Source organism: Neodiprion virginianus, chromosome 2, assembly GCF_021901495.1.
Source record: "Neodiprion virginianus isolate iyNeoVirg1 chromosome 2, iyNeoVirg1.1, whole genome shotgun sequence".
Classification (NCBI taxonomy): domain Eukaryota; kingdom Metazoa; phylum Arthropoda; class Insecta; order Hymenoptera; family Diprionidae; genus Neodiprion; species Neodiprion virginianus.
In genome coordinates this window covers 15740844-15761020 of record NC_060878.1, presented here as the reverse complement: position 1 = coordinate 15761020, position 20177 = coordinate 15740844, and the positions used below count along the sequence as shown (strand labels likewise).

General features: G+C 37.9%; 1 protein-coding gene across 12 annotated transcripts in view; it reads left to right on the top strand.

Annotated features, from left to right (window-relative positions):
- LOC124297845 (CUGBP Elav-like family member 2) overlaps nucleotides 1-20177 on the top strand; it is a 374143-nt gene that overhangs the window by 237869 nt on the left and 116097 nt on the right. For all 12 annotated transcript variants that reach the window (XM_046749175.1, XM_046749176.1, XM_046749184.1 and 9 more), the window contains exon 4: nucleotides 14002-14084. In XM_046749175.1, coding sequence (XP_046605131.1) covers nucleotides 14002-14084 — 83 coding nt within the window. The remainder of the gene's footprint in view (nucleotides 1-14001; nucleotides 14085-20177) is intronic.

The window sequence follows — 20177 nt, the reverse complement described above, 5'->3', positions numbered from 1 at the left end:
ACGTAAAAGATGGCTTCTTCCTACGGGATAATATCCATGGTTGCGGTGAGGGAGTAAGGAGGGTTTCAACCTCCGACATCGTCCCCAGCGTCCACGGCCCCGTCTTTACCGATAAGGTTCTCATTTGTCGCTGGCCTTATCGCGATAACCGTATAAAAACGGAAAAAAGACAGAAAGGAAGGAAGGAATCAGAGAAGAAGGAGGTATCCAGAAAATAAATTCTCAATGAAATCCCATCCCTTCATAACCGGCACCGAAACCCACCAAGTTCCGCACACGTATCATGAAGACGAATCAGTTTTCAATACACGACGTCCAGTCTTGGAACTTGTCCATTGGTGAAAGAGAAACTTCTCCAAGCTTGTCAAACTCAGTTCGCACTGACTGGCAATCTCGGCTTGATCACTGTCCGGTTCCTCAATGCCACTAAGAGTTGCCGGTGGTTAGACCGACCAGCATCGAGTCGAAGAGGCGAGCCGTGAGTCCAATCGAGAGCTGAACTGGACTCGGTGTAACTCGAGACGGTGGATCAATCGTCGATGGCTGAAGCCGGCTGTGGTTTTCACCTTTGGAGTATGTATCAGGTCTCGGCTTTGTTCTCAATCTAATCACGGAAATTGCATCACTTGATTGATCAAAGATACCAACCCTTATCGGTATGTTCTAATTTATTTACTAGGCCCTACCGCTTCAGGATTGATACACCCAATCTTCTCGATCAATATCCTTCCACATTTTGCTTATATATTACAATGCAAGCAATGTCGGAGCAAAGGGAGCAAATATCCATCAAGGCCCTTTAAAGTGGAATTTGAATTCTGAAATTCTGCGATATTTTCCCCAACCCGATTTTCTCGTGTTCGCAATATCGGAGGGGATTTCATGGAGTGGCCACCGCAAGCGGGTGTCGACCGGGAAAAAGGGAATTTATGAACACTGGACTGGGTTCTGTTTGATATCTTTATTGACATCTCGCCGAACCCGTTGGGAGTCTCTTCCATTTTTTCTCCAACAGAACAACAAGGGTTTCAGAATATCGGACTGAGAAGAAGCACAATTTAATCTCTTTGCCTGTTCACTTTATTGCAGCACACATGCTAGAAGTAAAGTCTGATTAATCACAAAGCGACTCTGAATTTGAAACGATTTCCGTTTGTTGATGAAGCCATCAAACCCGAAGCAGGTTTAATTTTCCACCGAAGTTAATAAAGCCCTTACTTGGTAACGCAATTAAAATATACCCAATATAATCTTATGACACGGTGTGCCAATCTTAGGGTTCCTTCTTGCCTATACTTAAAATATAATACTCCAAAGAACATAAAATTTACCGACACATGCCGAGCCCATTGAGCCTTGGGATTAATTATATCACTCACGGAGTACCTTGCATCGATTTTTCGCTCGAGGTCTATTCTACGCTTCCGGTTGATCCACTTGGATCAAAGTGAAACTAGCGTAAGCGTTACAAAACCCCGCGTTCTAGTGATAGTGTCACTTTTCTCGGTATCGTTGGATGGTTTCTTTCGGATTGAAATGTACCGAGTTCCACGTGGCTGTTCACAACTCCCCCCTCATCACCCGCTGCGGGGTTTTCCTTTCACTGTAAGACGAGTGACGAAGGTTGGTAAGCATAAATTCACGATCGAGTATGAATATTTGGTCCGGACTTTGACGTGGAACATTTCTTCTCTTCCTAGCTGTCAAACTCCACTCAAAGAATATATTCGTTCTTCGTACTCGTTTTAGCATGCTTTGTAGTGTCGTGGAAGCCCGCCGTCGCATATTCCTATCAAAAAGTATTCAAAACGCGCATAGGTAAAAATTTCCCAACAGTCAAAACTCTGATATGTCAACTATTATATCGAACTTCATCAGTCCCTGAAGTCTTTATCGCTTCATTTCTGTTCCTGTAGGCTATTGACGAGTTCTACAAGGGAAGCCTGCGAATGGTCAAGACTCGAAAATCCTGATTGGCCGGTCGAATTTCATCAATCCGAAAACTTTTCTTCTTCTTCATCTCCGATTTGGATGGTTACATAGTCCGGAAAGTCAAAACTTTCATGATCAGAACCTAATGATCAAGAATGGTTAAAATCCCGAATGATGAAAATGTCGATTGACCCTTAAGACAGATTTCGTTAGTCGATGAGGTCTTTTGCTTCCCTTTTTTTTTTCTTCTTTTTGAACTCTTACTCAGTCTTCAAAATCCAAACCACGAATGATCAATCCTTAAAAAAATCACAATTCCACATAGTTCAAATTTCTAGATATTTTCAAGTAGATCGACTTGATACACAACTCAAATTGTTCCCAATCAATTGAAAGTTTAACTATTCGGAGTTTTGACTATGCTATACCACTCACTGATGTCGAAACCAAAGAAAACTTGTCAATCCACTGAATCTTAATCATTGAAAACCTCGAATCACTAGCAGTTTCCGAAAAGTCCTGTCCACTTCGCCTTGGGTTCGGAACTGTGAAGGACTTTTCGAGCCGTGAAGGTATCGAGTGCCAAAAGAGCAGGATAGAATGGAGGGTGGGTCAGATAGGCTTGGCTGGATTGGCGGGGGAGGCGAGCATGTCCCGGCAGATTTCCCCGTGGACTCTGATCACGCATTGGCCAAGTATTAGCCGGTACCCCGCGGGATTCGGGGGACTGGAGACAAGGACTCGCATTTCGTTCGAGTTAATACGCCGCTTTCTCTCCCCTCTTCCTCTCCTTCAACTTCTCTCCCTCTGTCCGTTACGAAATCACCAACATTTTCGCTGATATTACAGCAGGTACCGTTTCAAAACTCTCCCCATTTACCATGGGGAAATTGACTTCATAGAAAGTTCGGTCAGCCTTCAGTCGGAGCAATATTCATGGCAATCACGGCGTCAGTGATCGATATGAGTCGAAGGAGGGTTACGGGTCACGATGTCCTTTGGACCATGTAGATATTGCAAGGAAATTGCCGCAACTTATTTGCGTGAGGTCTAAAATATTTCAGCTACGTTTCACAATGTTGCAGATACGTTACTGTGATTTGAAATATTCCGGATACAGTGCAGTGACAAAAATTTGATCGGATTTGAATATTTCAGACACATCGCAGCAACATAATTTTACAATATTTGTGATACTTTATCTTACACATTGCAGAAATGTAACGTTGTATTAAGATTGTAAATATTTCGCAACACGTAGTATATTATTGCAGAATATTGCAGCAACCTGTCTCTACAATGTTTAAAATATTTATTGCACATTGTACAATATTTCAGATACATCTAATAGCACAACATTACATAAAATTGCGAAATACAGTTTACGCTTGATCGTTACTCGTATACGTTGCGCAATGTTTCAGAAACAATGCAGCCAAATATCTTTCTGACAGTTCAAATACGCGCAATGCTTCTGCAAAGTTTTGAAGTCTGCTCTCTCACACGATGTACGGCAACATTGTTCTAAGGATTCGAAAAATATTGACTATAGGAATGTCGGTAAATTGAACACAGTGGTAGAATATTCCCGTACAACATTGCAGCTGGAACTGCAACATAGAAATATCGTAGCAACGTTGCTGGAATATTGCCGCGTGCTTTGTGGAAGGGGAATGAAACTGTCGCGGAATTATGGAAGTAAGCACCCTGCACCTACGTGAGAAGAGATTATGCGTAGCAATTAGGTGGCCGCCGAACGCTCGGTAATTAAAAAACGTGATTACAGCTCGAGCACGCAACCGCACTCGGCAACACGTAATGCGTACCACGCAATAATCGGGCGCCAAGGCCTGTGTGTAAAAAACGGGGCGAAATATGCAGATTAAACGAATATCAGTTGCTGAGTCGAAAGGCTCTGCGTGTGAACGTATAATACGTGAGTTGCGCTCACTGGTTTGTTGATAAACTTGAGACCGCATTGTACTAGTTAGTTTTTCATACCCATTTCACAGACATTTCACTATTTACATAAGCGCAGTGGGTTCGTGATATTTCGATGCTCAATGAGTATTCAAATTCAGTAAGAATTTCAATATAAAATTTACGAAGTATACATTTCGTGAATTTGCTGCGGATAATTGGTGTTGAATTAATTCTAACTTGCTTCTGAATAAGTATAGATTTTTTTAAATCAGTATCAAGATGCCCTCCTTACATATGGGGCATTCCGCGTCAAATTAGCAGGCCATATAGCTCATCCCCTTCGATGCTGATCATTTTTTAGTGTGATGTTTTTAACCAACCCAAAAAGGTGTCGGGAAATTTTTCAAATCTACTTCAGCCACTGGTGAATTTTAAAACCAATTACGGAAATGCCATTTTTTTAAATCTCGAAAGATTCACACTGATTTTATTATTCAAAATGTGATTTTTGAGCGGATCACAATAATGGGATCTCAATATTTACTTTTTTTCACAAGTTTTTAGTTTTTCCATGTCGGAATTGTTTTTGCTTTTCTATTTTTTATAAGCCTTGATTTAAAAAAATTGCAGAATCACATCACTTTCATGATTCGGTGATCTATTTAGATCGGAGAATAGAAAAAAAAGATCAATTCCCACATGAAAAAACTAAAAACTTCTGTAATAAATAGTATGTATGTATATCCCATTGTCGTGTGGTGCTTGAAAATTAGATTTCAAATCGTAGAATCTGTCTGAATTTTTTTCAGATTTTTAAGAACGGTGTGTTCGGTATTGATTCTTCAATGTTTTTCAAATTTCACCGGTAGCTGAAAAAATTCCGAGATCTTTTTGGGTTGATATGAACATGATATCAAAAAATGATCAAAATCAAAGAGGATGAGGCACATGGGCTACTAATTCGTCGTGGAATGCCCCATATGCAAAGAGGTACGTGAGACGGTAGTTTTGACCCCTATTGTTTCTGTGTTTTTTTTTCACATGAAGAGTCTTTGATATTCGACTCATCATTTACGGTATTGGCTTAGGTACAATTAGCTAACTTAGCGAGGACTGCAGAGTTTCCTTTCCATAAGTATTGTAAATTGGTAATGTATGGTTCTTTGCTCTTTTTCAAGTCAATCGCGGCTTTTTCCAAACAGAACATCAAAATCTGAAGATCTTGGACCCTTCGAGACGCCAGTAGTTCAGTAGGTTCGAACATCGGCGTATGGCCGAAACGCCATATGAATATTTATCCGCGTTCACACGTGTAATTTTCACGTGGACTCCAGCACTCGGATTCTGATACTCAGACCAAGAATGGTAGCAAAAGTAACGAGCTAGTCTCGCGGGAAAACGGCTGAATTTCACACAACGTTGTCTGCGACTTCCATCTGAGTATAATCCGCGAGTCCAATTAGCGATAATTATTACGTGAATTGGGAATTCCTGGCGCCGCTTAACCGCTTCAGGTTTCACCGTCTCTCCATTTCGCCAGATGGCTCGTTTCGTGGTACGTCAGTCAATCCAATTTTCTTCTAACATTGAATGACACTTTGATTGTAACTGATGAGCTTCTAATTAACGACATTGCAGGACAACGACTGCTTCTGATTATTTTCCGACTCGTTTGAAGCAACAGAAATTTTTCATCGCAACTATCGGAATTCACTTTTGTTTGGTCTCATCACAAAATTTTAGGTTCCTTCCGTTTACCCGACTTCAAATTTCTAAGCAAACTGCGGATATTTCCAAGGTTTGAAATTTACCAGACATGTCGTGGAATGTTACATTATAATTTGCAGCAACTTTTTCGTAAGGTTTTCAATATTCTTAATACATTACAGCAAAGTAACTTACCAGTTTCGAAAATATTGGGTGTACGTTTCAGCAACTTATTTTCGTACAACTTCATAGATTTTATACACACTGATTAATATTCTACAATATTGCATGCAAAATTAATTGTTACGAACGGTCTTTCACGCGTGTTTGAAATATTGCTGTAATGATTCCGTAATATTTCTGCAATATTGTAGCAGCGATTTCTGCGTATAAGAAACATTCCAGCAAATTTTTGCAACATCGTGCCACGCGCGGTTACAAAGAATGCCATCGGTTGTCTTCTTTTCCTGTTAGCTCGAACCACGAGCTCTGAATTTTGATCCTCATCGATTTCCTCGGCGTTGATACGATCGTCGGTATTTCGAGCTTTCGGGGATTTCGCGGATGATTGTCGGCCATTGCGGAGAAAGAGAAATGAAGAAGCAGAAGGTACGAAACTCCGCGGAGTAAAAGTAACTAATCTTTGGACATCATCGCCTAATAGACCTTTAAATCACAGGCAGCAAAATTTTCCCTTCCACAACGTGAAAGCAGACTGCCAGGGTGTAATACTCGTGTCTACAAATGGCCTCATTCGTCGGGGTGCCAACGCTCGACCCGCCGTCCCGCCGAAGAGAACGATGAAAATGAACGAACGAAGGCCTCCCTCGTCCCTTCTACGCGCGGGAACCGGAAGTGCCGGATTATAAATCTTTGGAATATCTCGCTAAAGTCACATTCACCTTCTCACGGGCTTAACAAATATCCCCGATTTGTTAGCAAGTGACAAGAAAGGATAAAAACGAGGGGAGAGACGAATAAAAGAAGACGAATAATATCTTTAGATTCTTTCTTCATCAATATCTTCGAGCGGATTGACAGGCGATTCTTTGCTCGAATCCAGAATGTAAAGAAATCAAATTTTCCACCCGGAAATACGTACATTGTATTTTCAAAAAATAGTCAGTCTCTGTGGACACATTTTATCGATCATCCTCACTTTTACACCGTTTCAAACGTTTAATAAATAACACATTCTGTTCGTTTGAACATTGTGCAGATATTCGACCTGATCGACTTTCTGATTAGATTTATCACTGGAGAAAATTCATCTCTCAAAATGAAGCACGATAGTCAGGACAAATTGTGCAGAGTCAACGGTGAACAATCGAGATGATCTGATTTGATATATTTGTGCGAAATATTTAGACGAACAAGAATAGGCATTGAAGATAAAAAAAAACGGTGAAAAACAGAGATTATTTTGTAAATAAATTAATCCCGATCCATCCTTTGCCAATCATCACCTTGCCTCGTTGTCCGAATCTAAAATTCTTGATTTTAGTTTTGTAATTCGTTAAAAACGAGTTTGTTGAATCGCATTTGAACGCTAGTCGGTACAATTTTTAAGTTTTCGGATAGAGATTTTGTTTTATGTATTGTGAATAATTTGATTAAAGAGTCGAAATTCAGGCTTCTGAATCCTGGACTCCGCTCAAATTTCTAGGATTGTTGTTTGGCCTGCAATACAAAGTCTGCGATGTGCAGTTTTCACTAAGAAGCTTGTCTTAACCCCAATTACAGTTGATTATATTTACAGTTGAATACGTGAAACCTTTAGTGTATTTTTGATTTAAAAATTCGGTTTCATTGTCTTTTAACGACACGGTGAGAAAGTTTTAGTTGCGATAACCTTGATTTGCAACTTTTTACGACTAATATGTTCAATGAGACGTTGTACATTGCATGAAAAGTAATATTTGAAGTTTTAAATGGATGAAAAAATTTCATCTATTATTAATAAGTCGGAAAAATGTAAAGAGTCGTTTCCCCTCGATGATACTAGGTTCGAAATTTGGGAAATAGACAGTGGTATTTCTTTGAATTTCAGGAAAAACGAATCGATTGATGTACTCGAGTTTTAAAAAATATTTCAATCTTCAAATTAAAAACTTCAGTAGACGGGCTTTTGCTATCTGCTTGCATTCCATTTTAAAAAAGTACATTAAAAAACACACAACTTGAAGAAAAGAAAACATCCAAATATGATTGAGTTTTTCATAAATTCAACATTTAAGAATCAAAATGTCAATCCAATGAACTTGGATAACTGAAATATTCTTGATTACAATAAACATGAATCACTCGAGATAACTGAAGTCATATTAAGAAGTATTTTATTAAAACGAAAACGAAATCGTGGAAATCTTTGCTAATTTTATTAACAGTCACTAACGATTTATTAATTTCTGTCTTATTATATGCGTGCAGTGATTTCCCGTTTACCAAGTCATTTTCATTGTTTTCTAGTTATTGCCCAGCATTCTAGGTGATTTCCAGTAATTCTTTGTAATAACTTGTAAGTATATCCGATCCGAAAATCATTGGAAATTGCCCAGAACACCCAATAACCGATTAAATAAACGAATGAAAATCTGATTGGTACACTGGAAATCAATGAAACTCACATGATAAAACAGAAGTCGATAGAAATATGTTGATATCAATACTAATGGATCGGTCTTATTAATTTGATTTTCCAGCAAATGGTTCCTCGATTTCGAAACGATTGTAAAGTGACTAAAAATGTCCGAGCACCTGATCGATAGTAAATTGAACGAACGAAAATCCATTAGACAAAAGTGCACCGAAAAACCTCCTTACTTATCTCGGACCAAAAAACACCACAGAACAAAACACTCAAAATTAATTGACACCACTCTCCCCCGAAATTTGATTAACATCGTCCATGTAAACAAATATCTGCCTAAAATAAGATGGCACTTGTGTTCCGTATGCAGCGAAGGCAATGGAATGATTATTGGGATTGTTGTTTTGCAATGCGTCATCTGGTGGAGAAAAAATCCAGGCCAACAGCTGACCGGTTGACATGTTTTCTGACGTAACCTAACCTAACCTAACCTAACCTAACCTTCATTAAGACTAAAAACTTTGGTTATGTGGTGATAGAATAGCTCCGAAAACCAAGCTCTGACATCATGAGGACATTTTCCAATAAGGCGGCAGTTTGCATTGTAAAATATCTACTAATCACATTACGAGATCATCGATTGGTCGATCTTGAGGATCTCTGCAACCAATGTCACTCCGGTGCACAAGGAACACCAGCGACGCTAGTGGTAAAAATAGTAAATCCAATGTGTACGAACACTGTGACGAGTTTTGTTGATTCTCCCATTTGAGTTCGGTCTCCATGTATGTGTAGTCTTCGCTCATGATGCCTTTCGTAATAATTTCGCAATTCGCCTGACGAAATGGCCGAACTTCCGGTTCGACGCATGACAACATTGACGGATCGAGGCAACAGTTTGGGGTTAGGGAGCCGGATTCGGAGGTACTGATTTATTTCGAGGTTAGTCGGAGAGGCATGGTGATCCGGGGACGTCAGCCCGCCGACGTCTACAGATTTGCTGTTTAGTTTTTGTGGTCGGCAAGGCTAAACCGGCGTTAAACCGACCCGCCAGCCTCTGAGACTGGCTTCCGCGGAATCTCTGCGATTGAAAGAAACGCCAGCAACACCGTTTCGCCGTTTCTCGAACATCAATCACCACCCTCAACTGCTACGCCGACTACACCGTTACACTTTGCTCACTCCACCGTCCGTTCCGAGCTGAGAAAATAACGTAAATCAGTAGATACCCGAAACACTGTTGCCGATTTCACTGTTTTTGACACGAAACCTCAACAAAAATTTGAAAAAAAATATCGGTCTAAGAATAACGAAACTTTTTATAAGAAAGAAGAAATTCGAACCTGTAATTTTTGCATTTCGACCAAAGTTTTCCGATTCACTGTAAAACATATTTATAATTCCCAGGATAGTTCGCTTTTTAACTTTTCGTTTCTCTGTTTTTGTAGAAAGAAGAAAGTTATTATAATCAACCGAAAAATTAAAAGTTGAGTTTTTACTGCAACACGACGTTTCGAGATCTGGAGAATCACCTCCCACCATTTTTGTATGAACGTCTGTGTGTGTGTGTGTGTATGTATGCATGTGTGTGATCAATTTTTTATCCGAAGATATCTTGAGAACGAGTTATCGGATTTCAATAATTTTGGTTTGAATCGACACGGCTTTTACAAAATTAGATCTGATTAGATTTCAGCTTTGAAAATTCCAAAAATAAGATAAAAATGATGATATCTTGAGAATGGTTGCATGGATTTGAACGAAAATTCGTGTCGAAGTTTTTTGAGTCGTTAATCACGAGTCTAAAGTCAGATCTGCAAAATTTTAATCCGGTACATTCAGTATGCTCAAAAAATTCTATACGTTTGGATTTTTATGAAAATTGATACTCGAAGGTTTGTTGGGTCACTGATCACGAATTTGACATTGGACTCCCAAACTTCGAACACGATTGCTGTCATTATAATTCAAATTACTATCATTTCAGCTCCAAATTAGTTTGAAAACTGAAGTAGGACCTGAATTCAACTTCACGGCATTTTCAGAAAAGCTCCAATTTCTAATACAAAAATTTTTGAGGCATTTCACGGGCTTTTATTTTATCCCGTTTCATTATACAATATTAGACTGAAGATTTACGCATCACTCTGAAAAGATTTAATTCACCGAATTTTTCAGAAGTTGCCGGAGAAATTTTGAAATAAGTTACAACTGAAATTAGGCAAACGAAAACAGGAAATTAATTGACACCCCTTTTCGTACACAGTGTGTTGACTAAGGCACTAACTTGAGTGGTATTTCAAATTGGATTCTTCCAATTTTCGTATTATCGTTACGTAAGGCTCGCCTGTTTGTCTACGCATTACGCTAATGAATGAAAGTATTTTTTTTTCTGATAGTCAATCTGATGATGGAAGTTTCTATATACATATATCGAATATATCTATATTAGGCTCTTTCAGGAAAAAGTGATTCACGATTTTCCAGCGGTACACCCTCCAAGAAGTTTGTTGAGGTTCATGAAAATATTCTGTGACAAGATGATTTTTCAAATTTTTTTGAATTTGTGAAAAAACACATTGTCGGACTTCAATTATTATTTCTTTCCTGAAATTTATATTGAACTCAAACACTACGATCCATAACAAACAATTATATTAATCGGGATTCTTATTCTCCTAAATTAAAGGTTCGTATTAAATAATAACTATTTCATGAGATTGAATTGATAAGGAAAAATTCGTCAAATATTATACAATTCTCAAACATTAACTAGAGACGTGATGTTACAAGTTTGGGTCCTCTTTGTGCCGTGAATTTATATGATTGATGTAAGCAATAAGAATAAATTTCGTTCGCGGTACTTCGTAAATGTAGAAAAATGCATAAAAGTGAAAAACCAACCGAGCGCGATCTTCCACAAAACATAAAACGCGCATCTTTTGATAAAATCTATATTTTAACCTAAACAACCCTTTTAGGGCTTGCCATGGTGGAAAATTGCAAATTGTTTTATTTTGAAACAACCTAATCTATATAAATACAACCGTACAACAATTAATTGATTCTTATTCGTAATTTGACAATTATTTGGTTAGTACAACTGTGCAGATATCGATTAATGGAAAATGAGGTTTATGGACCACGTGAATGATGGTAAATATACAATGAGAAATGTTTTACAAACGTTGTTCGAAAAACGTTTCCAATGGCGTGCAAGCTCAGAGAAAGAGAGAGCCCGGTATAAACCGGTGATTTATTCGCCCCTCGTCATATTATACATGCAAATCTGTATCTCCTGCATCCATAATGCATCATTATCTTTCCCCTGGCTGCACAGGCGCCTTTATACTCTCAAAGCACAAGCCTTAACGTCTGAATAACAAACGTTCACGTCGTTCTTAATGTCCTATGAAGTTACGTTTGTTATGTTGGTTAAAAGTTCCGTTGCTTTCTATTTCATCGTTTTGTGTTCTCAAGACATGAAGACATGAAATTCCGTGCGCGACGATCGAAAATGGCTAAAACTTCAATATCTATTACGCTTATTAATGAACAATGAACCCTGCTTTAGAAGATGAAACCCGCTGGAAAAGCACTACTTTCAATCAAATTGCTTTGAAATATTCATTTACTTTGCGCATAGCGTTAAACATTGCCGAAACATTTCAGCGACGCAATTTATCAAGATTTCAAGTATTCCATTTATGCTGCTTAATTGTTTTACCAGGTAGTAATGATCTTGAAACAAAATTTTTATGCTAGTTTTTTTTTTTTTACAAATAACCGCGAAATGTCGAAAATTGGAAGATATGGAAAAATTTTGAAAAATGTTCCTTTGTTTGATGATTAAAGTCGTTTCTTTTCGGCGAGATTCGAACTTTTCTTTTGCGTCGGGTCACTAATTTCACACACTGAGAGAATTTTTTATTTCCGGTTACCGCTCAGTACTTAACTATTTTCATTTTTTTTACCACAATCGAAAAATATAGTTTTTGTAGGTACAAAATAAAAATTAGATTTGTAGCTGTTACCGGAAAGTCTAGTATCTATTATTATTCCTTCTCATTATGATCACTGTCGCCAAATTTTCTTGTAACCGTTGCGAAAATTTAATGCTTGTGCAACAATAAATTGACGTTAAAGCCTTATTTAACTAAAAAAGTAGAGTAAATGGAACAAACTGATTTTGCGTTGCAATTGCCAAAAAAGGATCGACAACAGCGCAAAATGGTTACGTGTACCTCGTTTCTTCGTAATTCCAACAATATTCGAATAGTTTTTTGTTTTTAACGATACCTGTTTTACTGAATTATTCTAGTCACTGTAACAAATGAAATTTTTCTCAGTGCAGTTTTTAAATTTTCTAAAAAGTATCCAGTCGTTGTACAGAAAATTTCATAACTGAGGACTTGTCCAAATTTGAACGACAGTTTGATATTCAGTCCCAAACTCGTATTTCAAGCAAACCATGAATAAATGCTGATTCTTGAACGTAAAATACTGAGAACGAAGTGAGAAATTTAACCGCAGTAAAAATTTCTCACGAATTCGGCTCGCCTTGAAAATTTGCATGTGGTTCACGGTGAGAAAAGCGAGAGATGATTGGTTCGGTACGAAAACCGAGAGAGACGGGAGTCGTGATTGATCGAGCTTGTTTGTTCGCATGAGCGACGAGTGCTGGGGTTTGTTTCGGGCTATAGTGCAGGTCTATCGTATCCACATCGACGTGATGAGAGAACGTAAATAACGTCATCATGACGGAAATGGCGGGTCTCCGAATTCTCGTCGAGCTTGCGCCGCGCAGGCTTGATTTATCGGTATAAAATACAAAAATATTAATTTTGAATCAAGCCTCCAGATGGTCCGGTGGCGCCAACTTTGATCGTAAATTCAATCCGACCCACCCTCCCCCCCACCGGGCTGCGGGATGTTGCACAGAGCTTTTTCACCTACCCTAAAAATGTGGATGAAAAACTCGTTCCGAGGCTACTAAATATCTCCGAGCCCAGTTGAGCAATTCGATTGCGCCCAGAGCTTTGACAAAGTTCTCCAGGATCTCGATTGAGCCCGGTGCTTAACTCTCAGAAACGCCCACGACGAGGCTCAAGAAGGGGGCGCGAAACCCGCGCACCTGTTCACTTCCCATCGGTTCATTCACGTCGAATCACGGAGCTTTTCCTCCCTCTTTTTCTCCCGATCACTTCAATAATTCTCCGATTTTGCCTACTGCAGGCTGCAATCAACTCCCGGATTTTTTTTTTCGATTTTTTCCTTTTTTTTTTTTCTTTCTTACTTTCACGAGCAACAGAACCGTGAATTATGGAAAAAAACGAAGGGCCATACCGGCTGGGTTTGAGTGTTAAAACTTTTCGCCTACCACCCCGGTTTCTGAACTTCGAAGCAATTGACGACGATTGTTTTCCTTCGTTCCAATCACCCGTTTCAAAGTATTCAAACAAATCGCTTTCGGATCTTTCTCTATAATTTTCAACTGCGAATATAAAGTTGCTATGAAATTTACCTTCCTTTTCGATATTTCTTTGAATGGTAACGAGTATGATAACAAGATTCGAGAGTATTTTATTGTGCTCTACATTCTTGTGAGCCATTTTTCGTTTTACAATTGTAAAACCGAAAACGCCGTTTGCTTTGATTTTTGGTAACTATTGGGGCAGTTTTTATAAATACAAATAAATGGCAGAAAGAATATTAATTTATAGTTTTATTGTTACCTGATCATTGTGACCATAATATTCAGCTCGCGAAGATCACTACCAATATTTTCGATTCCCTTATCGGCAGAGCGAGACAGACAGACCTTATGGTGAAAATATTGTATGTTTCAGGATGTTGTTTCGTGACGTTTTTTACAAGAAAGGCTGCCCTGGAGGCGCAAAACGCACTGCACAATATCAAGACTCTCAGTGGGGTGAGTTAAATTATAATAATTGTAACAATCTGTATCAACTTTTAGACGATCGCTGTGATATGACTCTAAAAAAGCTCTTCGTTTTACTTGTAATTTATTTTCTATTAGTAATTCAAAGTTCTTTTTCGCTTTGTCGAAAAAGTCTAATTGATATTGACACATCGTTTGGCTCTATTTTTGAAATTTGGCAAAGTGAGCTTACTATGCCAATGCTGTCACAACTTCTGAGCGATACTAGACCACGAGAAATGGCGGGGTGAATGCCTGCGGAGTCTCAGGAAAGGGTATACATATATACGTAATTGAGGGTTGCTTAGTTTCAAAGCTTGGAAAGTTTTAATCGATGATTTAGAGATTCAGGCGAAGTTGAATTTCCGCTGAGTGGGTAGTTATAACGGGGATTTTAAACGGGGGTTGAAACAAACTTGCAGATTTTCTTTACCCTCCTGGTCTCTGAGGATGAGCGAGAGCGCGAAAAATTTATCAACTTTTCGGTGTAGGTATTTTATCTTCTCGTGATTCCCCGTTTCTCATTTGTCTTGAAATTCTATCTGGAGAAACGGTTTTGTTTTAATTAAATACATGAGATACTTTGTAGACAGAAAAAGTTTGGCGAACAAATTTTCTAATTGACTTACGCATTTGTAAATTAATTATGTACTCATCTTCGACGACAAAGCTGCGAGGCTGTACAAGGCGGGTCGAATCCAGGCGACTACTCAATTTCGTAATGCGCATTTTACCGTGTACCTTAAACGCGTCGCAAGCTCACCGCCTTTGTCATTCAGCCCTGAGTATAAAAGCTCCGAGTTTTCATCCTATACATCTATCTACTTGTCTTGTGCCTCGTTTCCTTCCTCCGCATTCCAACGCTCTCTAAGCCCAAAACCGCTGCTTTTCTGACAGCCAAAACAACGTTTCTTTCCCTCTCCATCTCTATCTCTCCTTCTCCTTCTCTCGCTAACTAAGAGAATCCGCGACCTAATCCATTGAGTGCTTACATAAAGCCAAGAGCTTGCGGCGCCCGCCGCACACCGACGCCTTTGCCGCCGTGCTTAAGCTTCAGATATTTATTGTCATACAAATTATTCCCAACAGACTCCCAGAGACGGATGAGGCAGCTTTACCCGCCAGTCGCAGCACACGTTCACAAACAGTACGCAATATCGCAGATACGTTGCAGAAACGCAACTTAGCAAAGTTTCAAATAACATTTCAGACACATCGTGCAATATTTTAGAAATATTGTAGAAACGCAACTTAGCAAGGTTTAAAATATTATTCCAAACACATCTTGCAATATTTTAAAAACATTGCAGCAACGTCACTCTGCAAAGTTTGAAATATTTTAGACACGTCACGCAATATTTGAAAAATATTGCAAAAACGCAACCCAGCAAGGTTTGAAATATTCCAGATGCATCGCGAAATATTTTAGAAACAGTGCAGAAACAAACACATCGCGTAATATTCAATAAACATTAAAAAGACGCAACTCTGCAAAGTTTAAAATATTTCAGATACATTGGGCAATATTTTAAAAACATTGCAGCAACGCCATTCTGCTAGGTCTGAAATATTTCAGACACATCGCGTAATATTTTAGAAACAGTGCAGAAACAAACACATCGCGTAATATTCAATAAACATTAAAAAGACGCAACTATGCAAAGTTTCAAATATTTCAGATACATCGGGCAATATTTTAGAAACATTGCAGCAACGCCATTCTGCTAGGTCTGAAATATTTCAGACACATCGTGTAATATTTTAGAAAAATTGCAGCAACGTTACTGTGCAAATTTGGAAATATTTCGAACACATTGCGCAATATTTGATACATATTGAAAAGACGCAACTCCGCAAAGTTTGAAATATTTCAGACACATCACGCAATATTTTAAAAAAATTGCAAAAACGTAACTCTGCAAATTTAAAAATATTTCAAACACATCGCGCAATATTCGATAACCATTAAAAAGACGCAACTCTGCAAAGTTTCAAATATTTCAGTCACATCGGGCAATATTTTAAAAACATTGCAGCAACGCTATTCTGCTAGGTTTGAAATATTTCAGACTCATCGAGCAATATTTTAAAAATATTGCAACAACGTCACTTTCCAAAGTTTGAAATATTTCAGAGACATCGCATAATATTTTAGAAAAATTGCAGCAACGTCACTGTGCAAATTCGGAAATATTTCGAACACATTGCGCAATATTTGATAAATATTGAAAAGACGCAACTCCGCAAAGTTTGAAATATTTCAGACACATGGCGCAATATTTCAGAAACATTGCAGCAACGTCATTCTGCATGGTTCGAGATATTCCAGACAAATCGCCAAATATTTTAGAAAGATGGCAGAAATGCAACTTTGCACGGTTTTAAATATTCCACAATGAAAATTACAACATCCGTGTCGCTGGAAGGCTTGAAACATTTGAATTACATTGTGCAATCTTTCAAAAATAAGCAGCCATGTAAAATTCCAAAAGTTTGAAATATTTCAAATAGTCTAGTATTGCTGCGATGAGTAAGCGGCATATTTTTATAATATGAAAATGTCCGAAAATTAATAGATCGCGGGAATATTTGCGCATTTCTTATTTTTTTTTTTTTTATGCACACGTAAAACTCCAATATTTTTGCAACTTCGTAGCTGTAAAGTGTTTCGATATAGCGAATTTAAAATTTCTTTGCAATGTACCATCTGCCGTTTGAAAGTCCTTCGGAAATCATAGAAAATAGTATTTTTAAGCGTTTGTCGTCGGTATATCTTAAAATCTGCGAGTAATTGCAATAACTTCAAAGTCGCTGAAAATTTTCTGTTTCAAGGGAAGAATCGTCATACAACGCGCAATAATTACAACCTTATCGAATCAATGTCTCATTTCCCGAAATATTTTTCAAAGATCAACTCATGCCGTTTCCTTCAAGAAAATCCCCGCAGGGCAGCTGCAATGGAGACGTAAAGGTTGTATTTCATTTAAAGAGTACAAACAATCGGCCCTAAAATGTCGTCACGTCTCTTGTTAGAACTCTCAAAAACACCGGGGAACCATTTTGCATGTTGTAGTTATTATATCGTTGTTTCAAGATTTTTTTCCTCTTCTTCCTACTCTTCCTGACAAGACGAGGGACGTTTTCGAAGCCCTGGGGTGCGACGGTATTTCAATGGAACGTCGAAATTACGGAACAAAAGTTCTGCCTGAAAATTCAGAGCCAAAAATGAAAGGGAAGAAAAACGCAAAGACGTGTAAAAATTGACGAAACGACGAGAAACGGAAGGATATAAGCCGTACAAATAAAATGTTGGTACATACACACATCTGCGGAGTAAAAGAAAAAAGACGGAAAGACGAAGTCCTCCTGATGCTGTGGATCTATTGTAAAGATAAAACGACTCTTTCTTCTCTCTCTTTATGTTCATCTCTTTCTACCCCAGACTGACTGTGAAAAAAAGTGAATTACAAAGCGATGTTTTCCCAATTGAAGGGTTCACTGAGTAAGGATCGTGGGTTGATGCAAGCTCTCGGAACAGCGCAAAACTAAAAGGAGTAAAGAACGAGAGGGGAGCAGAGACTCTCTGCATTTCAAGAACTTTTGCTTTATACTCGTATTGGATTCCGTTTCGACCCTACGACAGGAAATAGAGAGCCGGTCTCTTGTCACAGTAAAGACTCGAAGGTATCCAGACGAAAAACTGTAAACCATGAAGGCACACAAGGTACAATCAATCGGAATAAATCAAGTCAAACCGAAGTAACAAGAACAAAATCTTGTCTGCGTGAAGAAATTTTTAATTCTGTGAATTCGAACTCAAATACGGAAAATTTATATCGCATTTCGAATGATTTTAGAGAAATTACGCTTTCGAGTCATTCTCATTTTTCCTTTTTCTTTTCATGCAAGAAATGTAAGCCTTGCAAAATCTTAGTCGGCACACAACCGCGTGTTTGCGGATAGAATTTTTCCTGATAGTTCTGATCAGTCCTTTAAATCCGCTACAGGTTGTAATAATTATATCAACTTTTATTTACCATTGTGAAATTTTTGGCAAATTATCCAAAATTCATCCATCACAATCCGTAGAGTATAATTACACGGTCAAAATGCACCTCGATTCAAGAAATTGACTATTTATTTCACGTTTTTTCACGCAAACATCAATTGCTTAGTTTCATTTCTTTGAATTAACGGCTATCGATTGTTTCTCCGTAGAAAATAAAAAAAAAAAAGAATCTTTCTCCAAAATTCGATTTCGTCAACTTGAATTCTAGTGTGATAAACTAAAGAATTCACACCGTCCTAATCAGCAAAAAATTAAAAACCTGTGAAAATCAACTACAATCGTACAATGGTTGACAAATCCAAGAAATCATGTTTTTAGATAATGGCTTACAATTGAATGAAAACGAAACGTATATAAAGTTTTTTTCAATTATGATGACGCAGAACTGATCTTATTTGCGAATGAATCGCCAGTCGGATTTTCTTCAGCCTCACCATTCGATCATAAAAATTCGCGATGATTGACTGAATTTCTACAGCCGGAATTGATAAATGTGGATGCATATCTAAAAATGATGGGTGCTTATTACAGTTTGAATCCTCTCGGCGATTTTTTAATAATATTTCCATGTGAATTCTCACTTTTATCAAACGTATTGTCGTATATATTCGATTCATGAAAAATCAAACGTTACTATGATTAAAAAAAAAAAAAATCAGAAACAACGACTCAGAAATTCATAACTTTCTCACTTTTTTTATATTTTTAACCGAAACTTGGAGGGGATAATTCTTAGATGTAATACTTTTGTGAGAAAAATGGCAGCAAAAAAATGATATCGAGATCAATGAGCGTAAAAATCGTAACCTTATCAACTTTTTATATTACTAACTGAACGCTGGAAGTTATAATACTTTTGTGGAAAAATAAAACGTTGAAATAAATCATAACGAGATCAATGCGCAAAAACTCATAACGCTTTTAAATTTATTTTTTTTTGTATCATTTATCGAAATTTTGAGATGTCACTCCATAGATACGATACTTTCTGCACAGTAATTAGGCCGAAAGTGATCAGCGTACCAATTATTTTCATTTATTTACCCGGTGTGACTATCGTGGCCTAAAAAATTGGCCCTTGAAACAATTCGTTGATAATATGCATCGTCAAATGAGAGATGATGAATAAATTTTGTCAACGTTGAAATCGCTCTGCTCCCCGAAAGTGTGAACAGTTTTAATAACATATTCAGGAATCCTGGGAGAGAGGTTCTCTGACGTTATTTATTTCCCCGTATAAAACAGGCAGGCAGGGATTGTTAAATCGGTGTCATAACTTTTCGGGAACAGGTATTGTAGGCATAATGTAAATTAATAATGGCTCGACGCCGGCTGTACAGGTGTTCAGAAATGCCTCGTTGCTGCTGCTGCTGCTGCTGCTGTTGCTGCTGCTGTTACCCGCTTAACGAACATCGCTCAGTTGCTTTCTAACGAGTAATTTAATAAATAATCACTCGTTATACCTCCAGCGAGCGAGTCACTCCACCGCTTGATCAACGCTGTCCGGTTACGGTAATTAAAATAAAATTTAAAAAAGCAAGGTCACCCGAAATTACCTTTTTCCCTAACAACCCGCCACCCCCACCACCCCTCTCTCTTTCCTCACGCGAACAAATAAATCCACGTTACAAACATAACGTATTCTGCTTTACCTTTTAAGCCTTTCCAGACAGCCGCGCGCGTTTGGTTTTTTTTTTTTTTTTTTTCCAAATTCCGTTCGAGCACCGAATATAAAAAATTCCACCGACAATACAGATCTGCAAAAAAAATATTTTATTTCAATTGCATGGAATGTTTTTGGTAAATGTTATGGTTACGAGTGTACCGAATCAGAAAATTACTTACATTTTTCTCCATCAAGTACATTATTTTTACAAAATACGAGATGTTGGTATGAAAACAAAAAAGTATAACAGTAATGAAAAAAGAGACCATTTCATTGCAATGAAGTAAATAGTATTTCTTATTGTTGGGATACAAGCGAATTATCTTCACTTTGAGTTAGCCTGGTTATA